General features: G+C 30.0%; 1 protein-coding gene across 3 annotated transcripts; it reads right to left on the reverse strand.

Annotated features, from left to right (window-relative positions):
• Positions 1-2,789: 2,789 nt before the first annotated feature.
• Positions 2,790-7,503, reverse strand: LOC114269031 (cadherin EGF LAG seven-pass G-type receptor, putative (DUF3527)). 3 transcript variants are annotated; one of them, XM_082877751.1, is made up of 3 exons: positions 7,086-7,503; positions 3,850-5,688; positions 2,790-3,233 (listed from the first exon to the last, which is right to left on the reverse strand). In XM_082877751.1, exons 2-3 carry the CDS (start codon positions 5,542-5,544, stop codon positions 3,066-3,068), a joined length of 1,863 nt encoding a protein of 620 aa, XP_082733877.1. In that variant the 5' UTR covers positions 5,545-5,688; positions 7,086-7,503; the 3' UTR covers positions 2,790-3,065. The 3 variants fall into 3 exon arrangements, with proteins under 3 accessions (XP_082733877.1, XP_082733878.1, XP_028066094.2); XM_082877752.1 differs by having other exon boundaries at positions 3,735-5,688; positions 7,086-7,478; XM_028210293.2 differs by having other exon boundaries at positions 7,276-7,439.
• Between the last annotated feature and the right edge of the window lie 11,131 nt (positions 7,504-18,634).

Consider the following 18,634-nt stretch of genomic DNA (forward strand, 5'->3'; position numbering starts at 1 on the left):
AACAGACTACATGGTATGGAAGATTATTTAAAATGGTTAAATTATTCCTTCCAAAATCGTAGATACAAAGAAAATTCTTAAAACAAAAAAAGAATGAGATGGGAATGATATTAGAAATATTCAAACAAATGCTAAAGTAAAATTTTGTATTGTGCGCTTGATCCTAATGAATATGATAGAATTTGTACTTGTGAGACAGCAAAATAGATTTGGAAAAAATTAAAAATCATATACGGAGGCACAACTCAAGTAAATGAAATCACAGAAGTAGTGAAATTCGCATGTGGAGGTGATAATGAATATTGCTCCAACGAGGAAAGCGATAACAATGAAGTATCTCACCTATACTTAATGACAAAAGAAGATGGTGAGGTATGTGATTGTAATGATGAACACTATTCTTTTGATTAATTATGATATGCATTTGAAGAATTGCATAATAAATTTTGAAAAATTGGCACTAAAAATATAATCTTAAAAAATTACTTTCAAGTTCAACAAAAGAAAATAAATTTTTATCTAATAAAATTGAAATATTACAAAAAGATTTTTAAAAAATAAAAGAAGAAAATGATATTTTAAAATTAAAAGAATCTCCTATTTTACAAAAGGAACTAAATGATTTAAAAATAAAAAATGATTCCTTAAAAAAGAAAAATGATTCTCTCAAAAATTCTTCTAATGATTTGAAAATTAAGAATAATTCCTTAAAAGAAAATATAGAAGATTTAAACAAAATAATTTTTAAATTCACGCAAAGAAAAGAAAATTTAAATAAGTTACTTGGAAATCAAATGTGTGTTTTTGACAAAGCAAGTATTGGATATGATTCTTTAAAGAAACAAAAGAATCTCAAAACAATTTTTAAAAAAGCACCATCTATGACTTATCCTCACATTACTTGTCATTATTGTAGAAAAAAAAGGTCATTACATCTCTTCTTGTCCATACAATAAGAATATGAACATAAGAATTAAGAAGATTTGAATTGTAAAGGAAACTAATCAGAGTAACCATGAAAGACCCACGAAATCATGGGTACAGAAAAAAAAAAAAAAAAAAAAAAATCAAATTATTCTGTAAGTGAAATCTTAAAAGACAACAAAGACTTGGAGAAAAGATGCACGTCAAGAATCTTAAATTTTGATAGCTAAATCATTCCCTACATGGAGACAGATGATGAAATGAGAATTACCAATATGAACATCAGAGATAATGTATGAAGATTCCAAAATAAGGTATAACCTCTAGAACTTCTCTAATACTCTGCAAATATTTTTAGCTTACTACAATCTAGATGGTTTGGCCGAAGTAGAGTTGAAGAATCGTAAAATTTTACAACAGATTTTCCCCACTTTAAAAGAATAAAAATACTCATTCGCCCACATAATTTTAAACTAAATTACAACACTAACTCTATTAACTTGTAAAAATATATTTATATTATTTTATCTTCCAACACTACATCCACTACCACCTCCATTTATTTTTGACCATTCTCTCCACCGAACCAAACCCATTCCTACCACCATACTACAGGTCTTCCCTAGGCTGCTGGGCCGCTCGGCCAATTTTACACATCGTACCCTTGTCTTGCTTCTGGGTGTTCGGCCTGTGTCGAAAACGACTTGGCCCTATGTCCGTTTGGCTCAAACAAGCATAGCAGTCCGGCCCAAAGCCCAATGGGTGCTCGGCCCAATCTCAACCCGTCAGGCTAGATTGACCCTCTTCATTGACAAAAGCATTGTAGCAAGCAAGTTGGTGCAGTTTGCTTGAGAAAAGTGGGGAAGGGCCAGACCTTGTTTGGAAACTAGAGTTTTTAATCAAAAAGTCACTACAAATCGTCAAATTATTTATCTATTTTTCTACATATTTTTTTTGTAAAAAATTAAAAAGTAATTAAAAAAACCAATTTCCAAAAGCAAAATGAGAAAGCACGACGGATTGTCACATTATATGGCTAATGTAACTCCACACTCCAAGTGGACAAACAACCTCAAGATCACATGAGCGTAACATATGTAAAATGGCAAAGAGAAAGCATAAACACTACATGATTGTCTGCTCAACTGATAGTGTTACATAAAATTCCACTATAATTCCTATTTTTCAGGTCATGCAAGTACATCCCATAAGCACACAATCAACCTAATATTCCAACAAAACATAATTACTCCAAGAAAAGGCACTCATTGTTCACTGTTTGCTCTATTGATCATTGCTCAACATAAATGAAAGTAAAAGTCATGTTTTAGGGACACACCACAAACACTAATGGCCCATTGATTAAACCAATGCCTAATGACTGAAGATCAAATAACAGCAAAGAATGAAAAACTTGAGAGAGAGAGAGACAGAGACAGAGAGAGAGAGGCAGCAGAGGACACCAAATAAATGGAGTGCAACCTGTGTGTGTTCTATATCAATCTATCCATAGAGCTCACAAATCACCCAAAAGAATCTACTAGAATAAAAGACTACTACTGCAAAACAAGAACTCAAACATCGAAGGCTTTTTCAGCACTTGAAATGGAAGGCTTTCAATTAACCACCAATTTTGTACCTTCTAAATCAATGCATGACACTATAATGGCATAACCCGTGCACTCAATATCAAAATTGAAGGGCTGTGACTCCATCCATTATGTAAACAAAATAGCAAGAAAATAAAGAGAGTTCACAAAAAATAAATAATAAAAATAAAAAAAGTAGAAGAAGCAGCATACACAACCAGGATCCACAGGGCAGTGAATTATTGCAGAAACAATTTCATGTATGACAATATATACTGACAAATAAAATCAAATTCACTCTAAATAAAACCCTTCTACAGTCAGTCAAAAAGAGATGGATTACAGGATTTATGTCTGCCTAATGAGACACGTGACAAGAAGTTAGCTATATTGATACCAGCTAACCTCAAATATCAGACAATAATCTAACAATAGACAATCAACACCAATAATACATAAAAATACACATCTCAATTTCTGTATAAATAATTTCACTGACTGTATTAAACTATGAGCACTAAAACTACATAAACCTCCTTGATTCTTGCAACTTCAACTCCTGTACACTTTGGGTTGGAGGGCAGGACTCCGAGTATGAATAATTGCCACGGCAATCGAGAAAGATTGTAAAGCGGATAGAGTTGATTGGTAATTAATAAAATACAAACCATCACGAATATTCATCATTTTCATGATAGGTGTTGCACATTGCGTTGAGCCCTGCAAAATTGAAGCTGGCCATGATCAGCTCAAAGTTGCTTAAGTTTAGAAATACTGAAAGAGGTTTGTACATTGAATATTCAAACAATATATAACTTCAATGGTCGATAGGAAGGGGGTTACAAAGATGAGCACAGTGTTACCACAAAACAATGATACACTAACGAATTACATTTTGAAACACACATTTCAAAACATGGTATACTTTCGTCCCAAAATGGTAAAAAAAAACTCAAATATAATGAACTAAATCTGAAGTGAGTGAGATTGACATGACAAAAGGTAAAAATGGATCATCATAATCTCATATAATAAAAATATGTTGCTATATGATTAATTTGGAAGGAAAAAAAAAAAAAAAAAAAAACATTTTATTGAATGTCTAATTGTTTTGGAAAAAAATTACTCTACACTATAAATACCTCAAATTCTTATAGTGTAAATTATACAAGTCTCTACCTATGGTATTGTACCACAATTTATTTAGAGCATGTCACTTACCACATTCCAATTCCTGTTCCACATACTAAACCGATCCACTTTCCAAGTAACATAGGATAAGAAGCATTCGCAATTTTGAATCAAAATAGAACAAAGTACAAGGAACTTGATGCACCTGAATAAATAATTCAAATGACCTGCAGTCCCCTGGCATATCTGCTTGGGGCAAAGCCTCTTTTTCGCTTGCCCTGGTGTTGAATACTGTGAGTGGGCATCCAATGTCCCAGCCACCACAGTCACAGCGCCCACCAGATCTCCATCTCTCAATGAGGCTAGAAGGGCCACCAATTCTGTTTGTTGGCCCACCATGAAAACCAGCAGGAATTAGAATGTCTACACACGTAGAGCAATCACTGGTATTTCTTAGACAATAATCAGAAGGTGAGGCTTCTACAGATGCAACAGTCTGCCTAGTCTCAACTTTCTTGAGAAATTTCATGCCCCATCCTCCAATTTCTGCCTCCTGCCCACTGCCACAAATATGGTCTTTCACGACAATCGCAGCCAATTCAAGATTTGGTGGCAGATAATTATCTGAAAGCTTGGCAGCCCCTAATGAATCTGAACATGGCTTTGTAGAGTTTTCAAATATGGTAGTCGTCCCTGCAAATTTGGAGGAGCTCCTTGCCCTAGATGGATGACTAGGCTTGAATACCTCTACCATCTTCCTCGACAACCCTTTATGCTTTTTAAGTGTATGGCTTGAAGGTTGTTTCTCTCCCACCGAACTCGCATCAGAGCCAAACAAAACAAACTGAGTCTCTTTGATTTCTGAATTATTGGGGCAATGTGTATACTTTGTAGATACTCTCATCTTACCAACAAGATCTGACTCATTTGTATGAACCTCGTATTCCTTTCTGCCACCATGAAACATGTACATATAATCAAAGACCGTGTTATCTGGTGAGTCAACCTTAACTAGGTTTGCTACATACACCTCCTTCTGATCATCTACGGAGAAGACATAATGAGGAAATCCAGATTTCCATGTGCAATGGAGCATTGCCTGAGTAATACCAATGGACACCAAAGAAGTCTGATCTGAGGAAATAGAGTTTGTGCTTGATACAGAAATGAGCCTTTTATGCACAGGTTCAGATCCATACCTATCATTTTTTAGTACCCCCGCCTTCTTTTCTAGCTTCTGTGATGCACTAATGCTCAACCAACCAGGAGAACTCGTAAAATTAGAACCTACTGATTTCATATCATCTATTAGATTTGTCCTCCCAAAGTTAATGTCACTCTCTGCGGCACCAAATTGGCGAAATAAAGGGCTTTTCAACATAATACTCTTGCTCCCAGTGATTGTACCAACAATCCATTCTCCAACAGGGTTTACAACTACATTCCCAGTCCCAGCTTCCAATGGGCATCCAATAGCAAATTTAGTTAAATTACAAGCAACACTATTTCTGATTTTCAGTGAACTCGAGTGGTCAGACAAATTACCCATCTGTAAATAACCCAAACTCTCTGGAATATTGCATGAGGCTGCTTTTGCTGCACTGGCATATATCAATTCTAGGCAATGCCAAAGATACTTTTCATCAAGACTAACAATCTGCTTTGGAATCCTACTTTCTAAGCTGCGAATGTTACGAAGGAATGAGTTGCGAATGCAACTTTCACCACTTTGTGATTGCTGCCTAACATTTAATACCAGCACATCTTTAGGCTTTACCTTTTTTACCGGCCTTTTGGACAAACTACGGTCATCTGGTAATTTCTTATCCGTACTCGTGCTCTGTAATGAATCTTCTTTCTTTTGGCCATCTTTCTCCGCTTTGATAATGGTAATTTCCATCTTCTATCTCTAGAAAAAGAAATGACATTAATGCTGGATCAATGTAGTTTCCATGCTCCTCTACCTCTAATTAGGCATGCAGTAACATAACGGAAGAGTGCATGCTATCAACCTTGATTCTCTCAATCAATCCTCAAAAGTAATCTGGAAAGCAAGGGAGATAACTAGTCAACATCAATAAATTGTAGGATTAAGCAATTATGAAGGAGAAGAAAGATTGCACTTGTACATTATGCCAAAGATTCTTAATGGAACTAAGAACATATCTAGCCCTCACTCAAATCTTGACTCAAATTCAAATTTGAGAAGAAAAAAAAAACAATCAAAGCCCCTCTTTACTCTTTAACTCAAATCTACACTAAATTGCGGTTTGCCATTTTTTTAACTAAACGGAGAGAGAGACTTTTGAAAACCCAAAATCCCAACAGTTATATTTGCTGTCATTGAAGCATAATTTATTTACCAAATTGACACGTGAGTTTGCCAATCCCAGTTTGCAAAGATGTTCTTGGATATAATGGTGTTTTTTTTTTTTTTTATAATAAAAACTATTTAAAATCTGAGAAAAAATTTTGGTTTCCGTTGGAGTGCTTCATATCAAATTTGCTTTTAAAAATTTGGGTCAGGATTGTCAAAAGAGTGGAAACAAGAAATCAACATAAATTTTGTCAATGGGAAGATTGACTTTAAAAGGTAAAGTAAACAGCTTATTGGTACACCAACTGATGGAAGTTCATAATTGTTTCTAATAACATGACCATGAAAAGCAACAAGGAACCAAACTAATCATCCAAAAATAAAAACAAATCCTAAATTGATCATTTGAAACTTTAAAGTAATGATCAGAGAACTATCCGTTCGCAATGATAAAGACTATATACGGAAACAATAACTAACAAAAACTGCTTTTAAAAATAAAAAATAAAAAGTAAAATAAACACCAAGACACTGATGTTTCCGATTCATCGATAACTTTAACTAAGCAACAGTGAAGTTATATTCATTTGTAATAATTGCATCAAAATTAGTAACAGGCAAGTTCACAACCACCAACAACCAAAAAAAAACTTAGAACTTGATTTTAAGTTTGTAAATTGTTTATTATATTTTTTGATGATATACATCAACAAAAGCCACAGATTGATCTCAAGGAAATAGAAGAATCTCTAGCACGGGAAAATGTTTTTACTCATTGGAAATTTTGCACATCATCATTGATAACTAAACTAATGTGATTAGAACATTAATTAAGAACTGAAATCAATTTTAACCTTCTAAAACACACACACTCACAAATACAGAGAAGCAGAGATGCTCAAGACAAGACAAGAACAAGGTAATGAAAGAAAATATTAACTAAATCAAACAAAATGAAACTTTCCCAGAAAAATCCAATCTTTCAACTCTTAAAGAAAATTGATTAAGTATGAAAAGTAAAACATATGTGGGTTTCAATCAATAAACAAACACTACACAAAAAGTACTGAACTGGTGTATATATATAATAAAAAATTATACTATATGTATCAAACTTTACTCACTTGAAGAATTGAATCCAACCCAGTACCCAAATTAGGCTCTAACTGAAATCTTGGTGAGAAAGAGATGAGACCCAGTGAAGAGAAGAATAAAAATGGAAGTAGAAAAAGGAAAGATAGAGAAAGTAGATTGAGAGAGATGAGACTTAAAAAAAGGTGAATAATGAAGAATTGGGGGAAAAGGAGGCTTTACCAACTTGGCGCATAAAGCGGACAAGCAAGCGAAGCGCGCCACTACCCAATTCTAGAGAGAGAAACCAAAATTTGAGAGACAGAGAGAGAGAGAGAGAGAGAGAGAGATAACTGGAAGTGTGGAGATGGGTGGGTGGGGCGTAATGGAGATGAAATGCTGGATTGGATTGAAAGCCACTTTTGTTGAAAAATATGTATGTGACCGATTAATAATCTCCATTTTTAAGAGGAAATTAAGGCTGGTTTATTCCCTACAGTTTTAGTTAAAAAATTAAAAATTATCATAAACTATTGTATTATTTTTTATTTTTATATATGTTTTTATTATAAAAAATTAAAAAATTATTAAAATTTGCTTAGTGGACCCTACTTGTGCCCTAAATCCTTTTCCATGTACAGGACATATAGGAGAGAGTGGGAAAAGAGAGAAAAGTATGAGCTAATGCGCACGATAGTTATAACCAGAATATATGGATATATATATATATATATATATACATATATCTTTCCACTACAGAAGACATGAAGACGAAGAAGAAGAAGAAGGCACCACAGAGAAACCGACATGGTGGTGGACCCTTTTATTCCCATCCCCACGATTTCTCGGACATGTGACCACTCACCACCTGGAGAAATTATTAGATAGTTTTGGGATATCATTACGTGATGTTCTCATAGTATTATAATTGATGAAAATGATGAAACTTACAAATTTGTGAATAGTGATTGGTGTAGGTCATAAACATGTGACGCTTCAAGATTAATTAATAATTTTTCCACAACTTGGTTGATTATTCGGTTATTAGAAAATATGGTCACGGGTTGTTTTATAATAGTATAATTGGTGAAAAAATGAATATTAATTATTTGTATTGAATAATTGAAAAATATGAGGGAATAGAATAAAAGGTGATTGATAAGAGAATATGGTAGTATTGAACTCTATGACTATTCTATAATTTTCTCTACTAAACAATTTTGAAAAATAACTTTCTAAAAAGAGTTTATAAAATCTAAAATTTTGTTTTGTTATATGTTTTGAAAACAATTTTAGAATTTTAGAATTTGAAATAATTTGAATTTTTTTATAATTGAATAGATAATTGTGAGAGAAAAAATAATTGATTGATGTGTAGGATAGAAAAAAATAATTTTAAATTTTATTTCAAAAAATTTCAACTAAGCAAATTCTTTTAAAAAAAATCTCAAAAATAATCTCTCAACGGTCGAACCAAGTAGGGCCTACGCTTCTAGGCTAAATCTTATTTCAATTTTGTATATTATTTAAAAAAATTATAAACAAATAGTACATTTTATACATATTAATAATTAAATTATAAAAAAAAAAATCATGAATCTGTAATAATTTCCCAATGTTTCTAGGTGGTAATTTTTCCAAAATATTACGTCTTTGTGTACTAGTTCAGTACTAGTAGTATGCAATTCAAATAATTTTAAAAAAAATGCTATAGGCAAAAAAAAAAAAAACGGCCGTGCTTCAGGGCCCGAAAACAGGGGGCTCGAATGCCCCGTATTTCCACTTCAGGTAAAAAAAAAAAAAAAAAAAAGGAAAAAAGAAAGAAAAAAAGAAAACAGTTTCCAAAATTAGAAATTAGGGGCATTAGGGGCAAATTTTTTAGGGCCACCAATCATTTTCCAAAAAAAAAAAGTGAATCTCACATTTATGTAAGACATTTAATAAAAATTTTGATAAATTTTTAGGTCTCTAACATTACTCTAACTAAAAATAAAATAAAATATTTTGTATATATACCACTTAAGTGGTAAAAATCATTTTCATTTGACCCAATGTGTAAGATTTGAATCTCGTTTCTTTTATCTATCTTTTTCGTTTTCTTTTTTAATAAAAAAAAATAGACATTTTGCACTATAAGAAAACCAATACTTCAGGACACAATAAGAACACTGCCAAGGACTTTAGGACACAATGGCCTTATTTGGTAGGGACGTTGGAAAGTACTTATAGCTTATGTCTTAACAGCTTATACCTTATAACTATGAACATAAGTTGATTTCTGACTTATAAATTAAGCATCTCCTGCTCCACTCAAAGAATAAGTTGATTTCTGGCTTACAAAAAGCTATAAGTTGCATTGTTAAACTAAACCAAACACATCAAAATAGTTTAAATTAAGTTGAAAACTGAAATAAGCAGCTTTTAAGCTGCACTAAACAGGCACAATAAAGCATGTTGTTCCTATCCTCCAATCAAAAACATTTCTTTTTAAAAAAATATATTTAAAACATCTAATATATCATTTTTAAAATTCATCTCTAATGATATGTGATAAATGTTAAATTTTAATTTATCAAATATTCTAAATCAATATCCCATCATAAAGTAGGATTTAAAGGTGATAAATTAGGCAAGATAGTATTGTTACTTTTAAATTAAAAAATGCACTTATATTAATTTTTTTTTTAAATTAAAAAATCCACTAATCCACTTGTCACATAAAGAAGTCAATGGGATAAATTGCAGTTTGCATATTTATACTTTGCACTAAATCTCATTTTAGCCCCTACACATGAAATTATGATAGTCAACCCCCTACATTTTTGGTCAAATCTCACTTTGGTCCCTGTGTATAAAATTGTGACAGTTAACCCTCTGTACTTTTAATCAAATTTCACTTTAGTCCCTATTGTTAGGTTTTTATTCTTGGCAACCCCGTTTGACAAAACTCCTTTAAGTTGTATTTGTTTTCACACTTTTTATTTCAGTGAGACTATGAGTGTTTAGATGCGAAACCAACCCGAATTGTGCCTTGCAAAGAAGTTTGTAATGTTAATACTTTCAAGATTGCCACTTCGCTGATTATAACGGGGATCGAGCTGCCCGATCAGCTCACGGGGGTCCAGGGGACAGCGCCCCTTGGCGGGTCTGGGGCAGCGCCCAGGCGAGGTCAAGGGGCAGCGCCCCTGAAGTAAAATGCAAAATTGCATTCAAAGTTGCATGTCCGCCCTTGCTCGCTCGAGCGAAGGAGTGCTCGCTCAAGCAAAGACTGCGTCTAGCTAAAAACCTGAAAGAGTTGAATGTACGCTCGAGCGAAGCCACTTATGGAAAACACGCATTTTTGGTTCCTCGTTCGAGCGAGAGAATCTTCGCTCGAGTGAGCTTCGCAGTCCCAGATTTCTATAAGTACGGGTTTCCGTCAGATTTTAGGATTACTTCTCCAGATCTTCTTCTTGGGTTCTAAGGTTTATATCTGGGGATATTTTGCTAGTTTTCTTTGATGTTTTGATTGAGTATTCAACTCATGGTTTAAAGAGTATACATCAAAGGATTATTTGTTTGTTCTACACAAAAGAGAGAGTTGTTCTTCGGTGGATTCTAAAGAATTCGAGCCTAAAGCTTTGGTGGATTCCGGAGTGGCTCATCGTCAAGACAATTCTAAGGTGAAGACGGGGTTGGAAGAGACACATAGAGGTTGATTCAATTCGAGCGTGGATTCGCTAGGTAATTGAGAGTATACTTGTGTAATTCCTTTATATCTTCTTTAGTGGATTGTTTTGTGGCTGTTGCCTATAGTTTTTTTATCACAATTGGAGGTGTCCAATTGTGATTTTTTCACGTAAAATCGTTATGTCGATTTGTCTAGATTGTTTGATTGGGATTGTTATATACTGCTTAAAATTGATACATAATCACAAATCAACATCTAGGAAATTTCTAGATTTTTCACCTATATAAGTGTTAATATCCCCATTCTGTTACTCAATTATTTAAATTTTTAATAGAATTTACTAATGTGATAAGAATGTAACTACGACATGAAGGTAAGAAAGGAAAATCATCCCACATTTTTGACATGAGAGTAAGAAAGGAAAATCATCTACATTTTTCACCAATACACATTTTATTTCAAGATTTACATAAAAATATGACTGTATAAAACTAAAATAAAATGCAGATTGTGAACAATTACGAAGATAAACCACAGTTTTGCATAAATTAAAATCACAAAATTCTATTTTTCATCTTAACAGTTTTTTGTCTATTCATTTTTCTTTCTCTTTAATTTATTTATTGCATTTTTTTATTTCAAAAACGCTACTTTCTTGCCTTATCATCCTAATTTTTACCATACGAACATATATATATATATATATAACTCTCATATGTTTATCACGTAAGACAAAGTGTGTTGGCAAAAATATTGATGACACTTGTGTAGGGATCAAAGCTGGATTTGAGTAAAAGTGCAGGGAGTTGATTGTCACGATTTCATGTATAGGAACCAAAGTGAGATTTGACTAAAAATGTAATGAGTTGATTGTCATAATTTCATGTGTAGAGCTCAAAGTGAAATTTAATACAAAGTGTAAGGATGCAAAGTATAATTTACCCAAGTCAATGTTTGAAGATAAATCTGTTTGCAAGTAAAGAAATTAAGATTTCATGACACTAATATAGGTGCTCACTTTATATATAATATAGATTTTTTATATTTAGAGTTGATTTGAAAATCAACTTTTTTAATAATTTTTTAATTTAAAAAAAAATAGACAAAATAGAGAGAATAGATTAACTTTATGTAATAATTTTTTTATTTTTTTTATATTAATTTTAGCCAATTCTCAAACAAAGCCTTAAGTATCATTTTTTATAGGGTAAATTACAAATTAACCTATATTATTTTTATTTATATAAAAGATCAAAATTAACCTCTTTATGTTTGATCATTTTTTCACTTTTCATGCTTCAAGTTTTTTTCAATCTACTCATAAAATTAACTTGTATTCAAAGTTAAACAAAAAATATCACGTTAGTTGCCATATAACCTAAAAATATATTATTATATTGAAGTTTGGGTGTGTTGGAGGTGTAAGTCATATACAATAAAATATTTTTATATCATGTGACAATTAGCGTGATATTTTTTGTTTAATTTTGAATAAAAAATAGATTTAAGAAAAAAATTGAGAAAAAATTTAAGAGCAAAAATGCAAAAATGACCAAACATAGAGGGGCCGAAATGTAACTTATCCTATAAAGAAATAGGATAAATTATGAATACAATCCCTAAAATTTACTTAAAATACAGATTGCTCCTTATAATTTTGAAATTTTTAAATACTTTCTTGTTAAAAATTTTATTTAACAAAATTAGCATAAAAATGAAATTTCTTGAATTTGTTATACAATAGTAAAATTACCTGAATTGTTAATTGAAATATATTTATAACAATTTTTAAAAAATGTTAATTGGGTTTATTATTTATTAATAAAAGGAGCCACTTATTATGCAATTAGAAATTTAAAAGGGCGAGATGTAATTTCTAAAATTACAAGAGGCAAGCTGTATTTTAAACAAATTTCAAAGAGCGTATTTGTAATTTATCCAAAAATATAAATACTAAAATTATAACAAGAAGATTTTATTGTATTTACTAATAATATTTAATAAAGTCATAATTAATATAATAAAGAAAGATCACTAATTTTGTATAATCCAAACAAAAACAAAATTTGACTCTTATAACAAAATAGATCTTAAATTTTTAATTTTATCAATTTGACTATAAAATTTTAATTTATTTTCAATCTGAATTATCAATCTATTTTCGTTAAGTAAAATTATAAATAACTAAAATATTAATTTTTCATCAATTTTACTTAACGAAAATAAATAAATAATTTAAATTAAAAATAAATCAAAATTTTAAAATTTAAATTGATAAAATTAAAATTTTAAAATTTATTTGATTATAAAAGTTAAATTAAATTTTTTATTTTTTTGTAATTTTTTCAAAAAAAAAAAAAAAAAGTCTCATTACTTTATCTTCTTCCTTTCCATAAGACAAGACAGAGACGTATAAGTAGATACGGTCGGGGCATTTAATTTTTCATGTGACCATGATTTAAATTTTGTTTCTTTTATGATACATATATCAGGAGATGGGTGCCTGCTGCTGTGTGGTCTTATGGATTTATTTTGGAGTAATTTTGATAATTTAAATTGTTCATATTTTAAAATATATCAAGTAGAATATATTCACAAAAAATTAAATTAATTAGATATTGTTAACCCTTTCATCTACGCATATTTATATTCTTTTTAATACTTTAAATCACAATATCTTTTAATTTTTGAAGATACAAATGTAAGTGGTTTATATTTTAAAGTATATCAAGTAGAACGTATCTACAAAAAATCAAATTAATTAGATATTGTTAATCCTTTCATCCACTCACATTTATGTTCTTTTTAATACTTTAAATCAATATCTTTTAATTTTTGAAGATACAAATATAAGTAGATGAAAAAATTAACGATATCCGACTAATTTAACTTTTTACAAATATATTATACTTGATATTTTTTAAAATCTGAATGATTTAAATTATTAAAACAAATTTCGAAATAAGCTTATAAAACCGCACTACAATACCTACTGTAGTGAGTGCAGAGCAGACATCCAACTCCCATATATCACAAGCAACACATATAATAAAAATGCTTCAGACCCTTACTAGGGGTCGACCATCAGTAAGGTGGCGTGCTGTGATTGAACAAAAAAAAAATTATTTTATTTTATTTATTTTATTTTTTGAGTTTCAGCCAATAAAAACTCACCACCTCACTGGGAGTACGACCCCACGGGAGTCTGCAGCATAGTTGCACATATAAATAGATATTATTATGTATTATTAAATGAAATCATATTATTCCCCTTTCAGTTATTTATTGCGTGCGGCGCGAATAAATTAATTTTGACTTTTTCTCAAATGTTCTGGTCCGGTTTTACAAGTGTACACGGTCCGGATTGGTTCGGTTCTGAGAAAATCCAAGAACCGAACCGATCCTAACGGTTCTGTGATTTTGAGAACCAGACCAGACCGTTACACTTGTAAAACCGGACCAGAACCAAACCGAAAAAACGGTTCGGTTTCGGTTTGGTTTACGGTTCCAAAAATTTCTATTTACAAGAATAAATTGTTAATATTAGCAAAATAATTACTCAAACTAATTACATTTAACTCTTGATAAAACTAATAATATTAAGGCATTACTTAATATTACATATCTATACCATCCTAATATCATTAAAATTATAAAAAACCAATTAATAAAAATAAAACTTGATAATATATTATATATATATATATATATATGTTTTAAAATTCGGTTCGGTTCGGTTCGAACCGCGGTTTTCTCATAAAATTCATTAACCGAACCGTTTTTACGGTTCTCATATTTTTTAATCCGAAACCGAACCAATTCTTAATGGAACCAAACCAAACCGTATGATTCGGTCTGGTTCGGTCCGGATTACCGGTTTGAACGGATTTTTGAACAGCCCTAGTTGTAGCGACGTGTATGCATTAGTCATTTTGAAATGTTTGTTTATTTTATAATTGTAAAACAAATACAAGATAGCGACACCAATCAATTTTTTTAATTAAATTTTACCTATCATTTATATTGAAAAATGATACCAACGATTTTGATAAGAAAAATTATCACATATTCAAATATTTGTTATAGAATGTTATGATTGATTATATTAAGTGTTTCGTGATAGACTACAATATATTTCTTTTTTTTATAGTGTATGCATATGGTAGCAATTCTCTTATAACAAAATTTATAATTTCATAATCCTTTAATATGTATACATATATATATATATATATATACGAGATAAATAAAAAAATCTTAAAATAATTGTAATTAATGGATTGGATGTGGTTTTGACCACATGTTTATTGTTCCTCAATTGATTTGCAATTATTTTATTCATTTTTTCCTTTTTTTCCCCTCTATTATTACTTTTGATTTCTTTTTGTTGTTGAAAAACTAGTCTATTTGATAATATTTATATTTATAAAAAAATTTAAAATTATACAAAAAAACTCTTTTGATTTTTATTTTGATTTTTAAAAAATTGTAAATAATATCACAAAATAACCACTAAAACACTTATTTCATTTGTTTATTTTTATTTATTTTGTATTTCTTCCTCTTTCTCTCATTGTAATCACCATTCATTACTTATCACCATCACCCGCCATCATTCTCGATCACCTCGTTCACCAATCACTTTAGGCCACCATCTTTGGTTATCAACAATCACTTTCAGCCACCATCTTCAACTATCGACAATTACACCTTACAACCATTCATTTCACTTGTGTTTTTAAATAAAATTTTAAAATATTTGTGTACAAAACATCATTTGTGTTTTTGTTTTTGTTTTTTGTTTTTACTTGAAATAAATACAAAATATGTTTTGTGTGGAATCTTGAGTTCAATAATTAGCATTAGAGCTAAGCTTATTATAGTGTTGTTCATGGTTTGACTATTATATTACAATAATATTGTATATTGATTGTTTGTCCATGAAATTCATGTACGACGAATGTATCTTGATCGTGATATTCGGCCATACACATGAATTTCAAACCATTGTTGTTTTGGGGCCATGATTCGTGGTCTGGGTGGTTGGTATTTCCAACAATAAAACAATTATGGTAGAACTTACATTTTTCTGCAATAATTGAGCACACGTTTGAAAAATAGAAAACAAAAAAAACAAGAACAAAAACAAAAAAGTCATGTTTTTTATTATTATTTATTCATCTTTTATATCAATTGAAAGATTTTTTATTTGTATATCTACATAATTTCTTTTCTCTCACAATCTCTCGAATGAGATGGGAAGACAAAATGCATATAAGGAGAGTTTTAAAGTAATATTACATTGTGAGTCAACTTTTCAAATTTTGCTTATCACGTCATTTGGGGGATTTGGCGGGAGAGAAATTGTGTGAATAATTTTTTTTTTTTTTTTTCATTTCTTTTCTACCAATTGAACGCAACATAAGGTTCAAATTCATATTATGCTTAGCTCCATTTTCATCATAAATTCATTAATAGTATGAAACAAAAAAAATAATATTATGATATTAGCATGTGTTTTACAGGAATATATATATATATATATATATATATATGTTTTATTTTATTGCTTTTTATGTTTCCTCATCATCTATATTAATTTTGATTATTTAGCATTATCAAAAGACAAGTCAATATAATTATGTTAAAATTATAAGAGTTTATATATATATATATATATATATTTTTTAAATTTCAAGACAGATCAATGTAATTTACCCATGAAATAACAATTCTTGGAATAATAAATGACGAGATAATAGGCCACACAAAAAGAATAATGCATACAAAAGATAAGATTAAATAACATTATTGTATGCTTATAAATTTTTAAATATAGTTTTTATTTTATCTTACTCCATCCCAATAATTTCTCAAGGGTTAAGTTTTTTTTTTTTTTTTTGGGGGGGGGGATATGTTTGAATAGGCACCGCTTTCATTTTGGATGTTTCCTTTTTGTATTTTTAGAAATAATAAAAATTAAAAATACTCATCACTGGTAGATCGTTTATATTTTGTGTAAAAAAATATTTTTAAATAAATTCTAAAAGCAACTTAAAATTGTTTCTTAAATCGAACATTTGTTTTCTTTATTTACGAGAACATTAAAAAAATAAAAAATAAAACGTTTTTGGAGAAAGTCTACATATGTAGCATTAACGTGAAAATATAAGGGATGTATATATCAACATAACAATTTTATCAAAAAAATATTCTTATTTATTGATTTTTTTTATTTATTAATTTCGTTAAAAGTGGATGATATTGTATTGTTGTTCACATTCATAAAAATTTTATTTGATTTAACTATGTGTATATAAATAAACTTTCACCTGAGTTAATACTGTTAATTAATTAATTTATTATAGTGGCCACACTACAACCAATAATATTAAGAACACAGAAATTAAACATATAATCGGGCACATAAAATATTTTATTATTGTAAATTATGCATAAATATATATAAATGAAAAGATTGTACAAAATTTATTAGCAAAACTTATTCTTCAAAATTCTTATCAATCCATTTATTTGTTTTTTTAATCTAATTTTATGTTTATTTCTATATTTCGAGCCCACATGCATTGCATACACTCAATGAGTGTCCAGACTAATAAAACATCCTTAGTTTGGTCAACCAAACAATCCCTGCGTGATGATTGTTTTTGATACCTTTTTTGGGTAGGTATTGTTTTTGATACCTTTTTAAGAAATAAAAAAAGAACCATTTGTTCATATAATTATGAAAGTAAAGACATAAAACATGTCTGACAATTTTTTTGTTTGACATTTTGGTTAATTATTTTTACTAGCTCCATGTGAATCTGCTAACCCAAGCAAACCTGTGTAATTAGGCTTTGATTTTCTACTAAGAAAAGTGTCCCCGTGTGTACTTAAAGAATGACTTTAAGAATGGGTCTAGTGACAAGACCTCGAGTCTTGAGAATGTATAGTTTAAGAATCAAAACTTTTTAGGTATTAATAATTTTTTGAAGTCATTGGATAAGGGAAAAATTTTAAATTACAATAATGTTAGGTAGTTTAAAATTTTGTAGTTTAAATGACTCAAATCACTTAAAATGACGTCGTTTTGACAGATTTTGAGTGTAAAACGACGTCGTTTTGACAGATTTGAGCCATTTGAGCCACAAAATTTTGAGTTACCAAACATTTTCCTTTAAATTAACAGTGATACACTTGCGAGAAATTTCTTGTCAAGGGCCTGCACATCTCTGAAGGTTAGTCGGGTTTTGATCCGGATACTCTAGTGCTAATTTTAAAAAAAAAAATTGTAAAAAAATTATGGAGAGAAAAATAAAATACAAGAAAATAAAGGGGAGAGTTTTTACTTCTATTTTATACATTTTCTTCTTTATTTTCTGTTTTCATTAAAATTTAAACACAATCTTAAAGTTGCAGACTTGGTCTGCTGTGATAGATTTCTAAGATTATTTTAATTCTTAGAGTTCAAATATCTTCTCCAATCAATTCAATAATATCATTACCAAAGTTTCCAACTCAACACTTTGACGATGACTACTTAGACACATGTCAAGGTGTGGATCTCAACAATTTGTAAATCATGTGATATCAGCAATTTCAACAGTTTCATAGTACAATAATTTTAAAAGAAGACAAGCTAACTCATAAAGTGGATTCTCCACTGACAAAGCAATCTCGTAATGTCTTTCAAGGACAATAATTCTCTACAAGTACAAAATGTTCTCTACAAGTACAAAAGGGAAAGTAGATTCCCAGACTCCAAACAATTTCAAATCCGAGTATCTCCTTCTATAAAAGCCAACAATTCTTCTGAAGAAAACAGGTTTTCACAATATTAACAACTACTGTGCAATATCAAATATAGTGTGAACAAATTTAAGTGTGTAAGTTTGAGGGTGCTTAGAGTGTAAATGTACTGAGTGTATG

The sequence above is a fragment of the Camellia sinensis genome, chromosome 7 (genome assembly GCF_055761805.1).
Source record: "Camellia sinensis isolate YWXY chromosome 7, ASM5576180v1, whole genome shotgun sequence".
Taxonomy (NCBI): domain Eukaryota; kingdom Viridiplantae; phylum Streptophyta; class Magnoliopsida; order Ericales; family Theaceae; genus Camellia; species Camellia sinensis.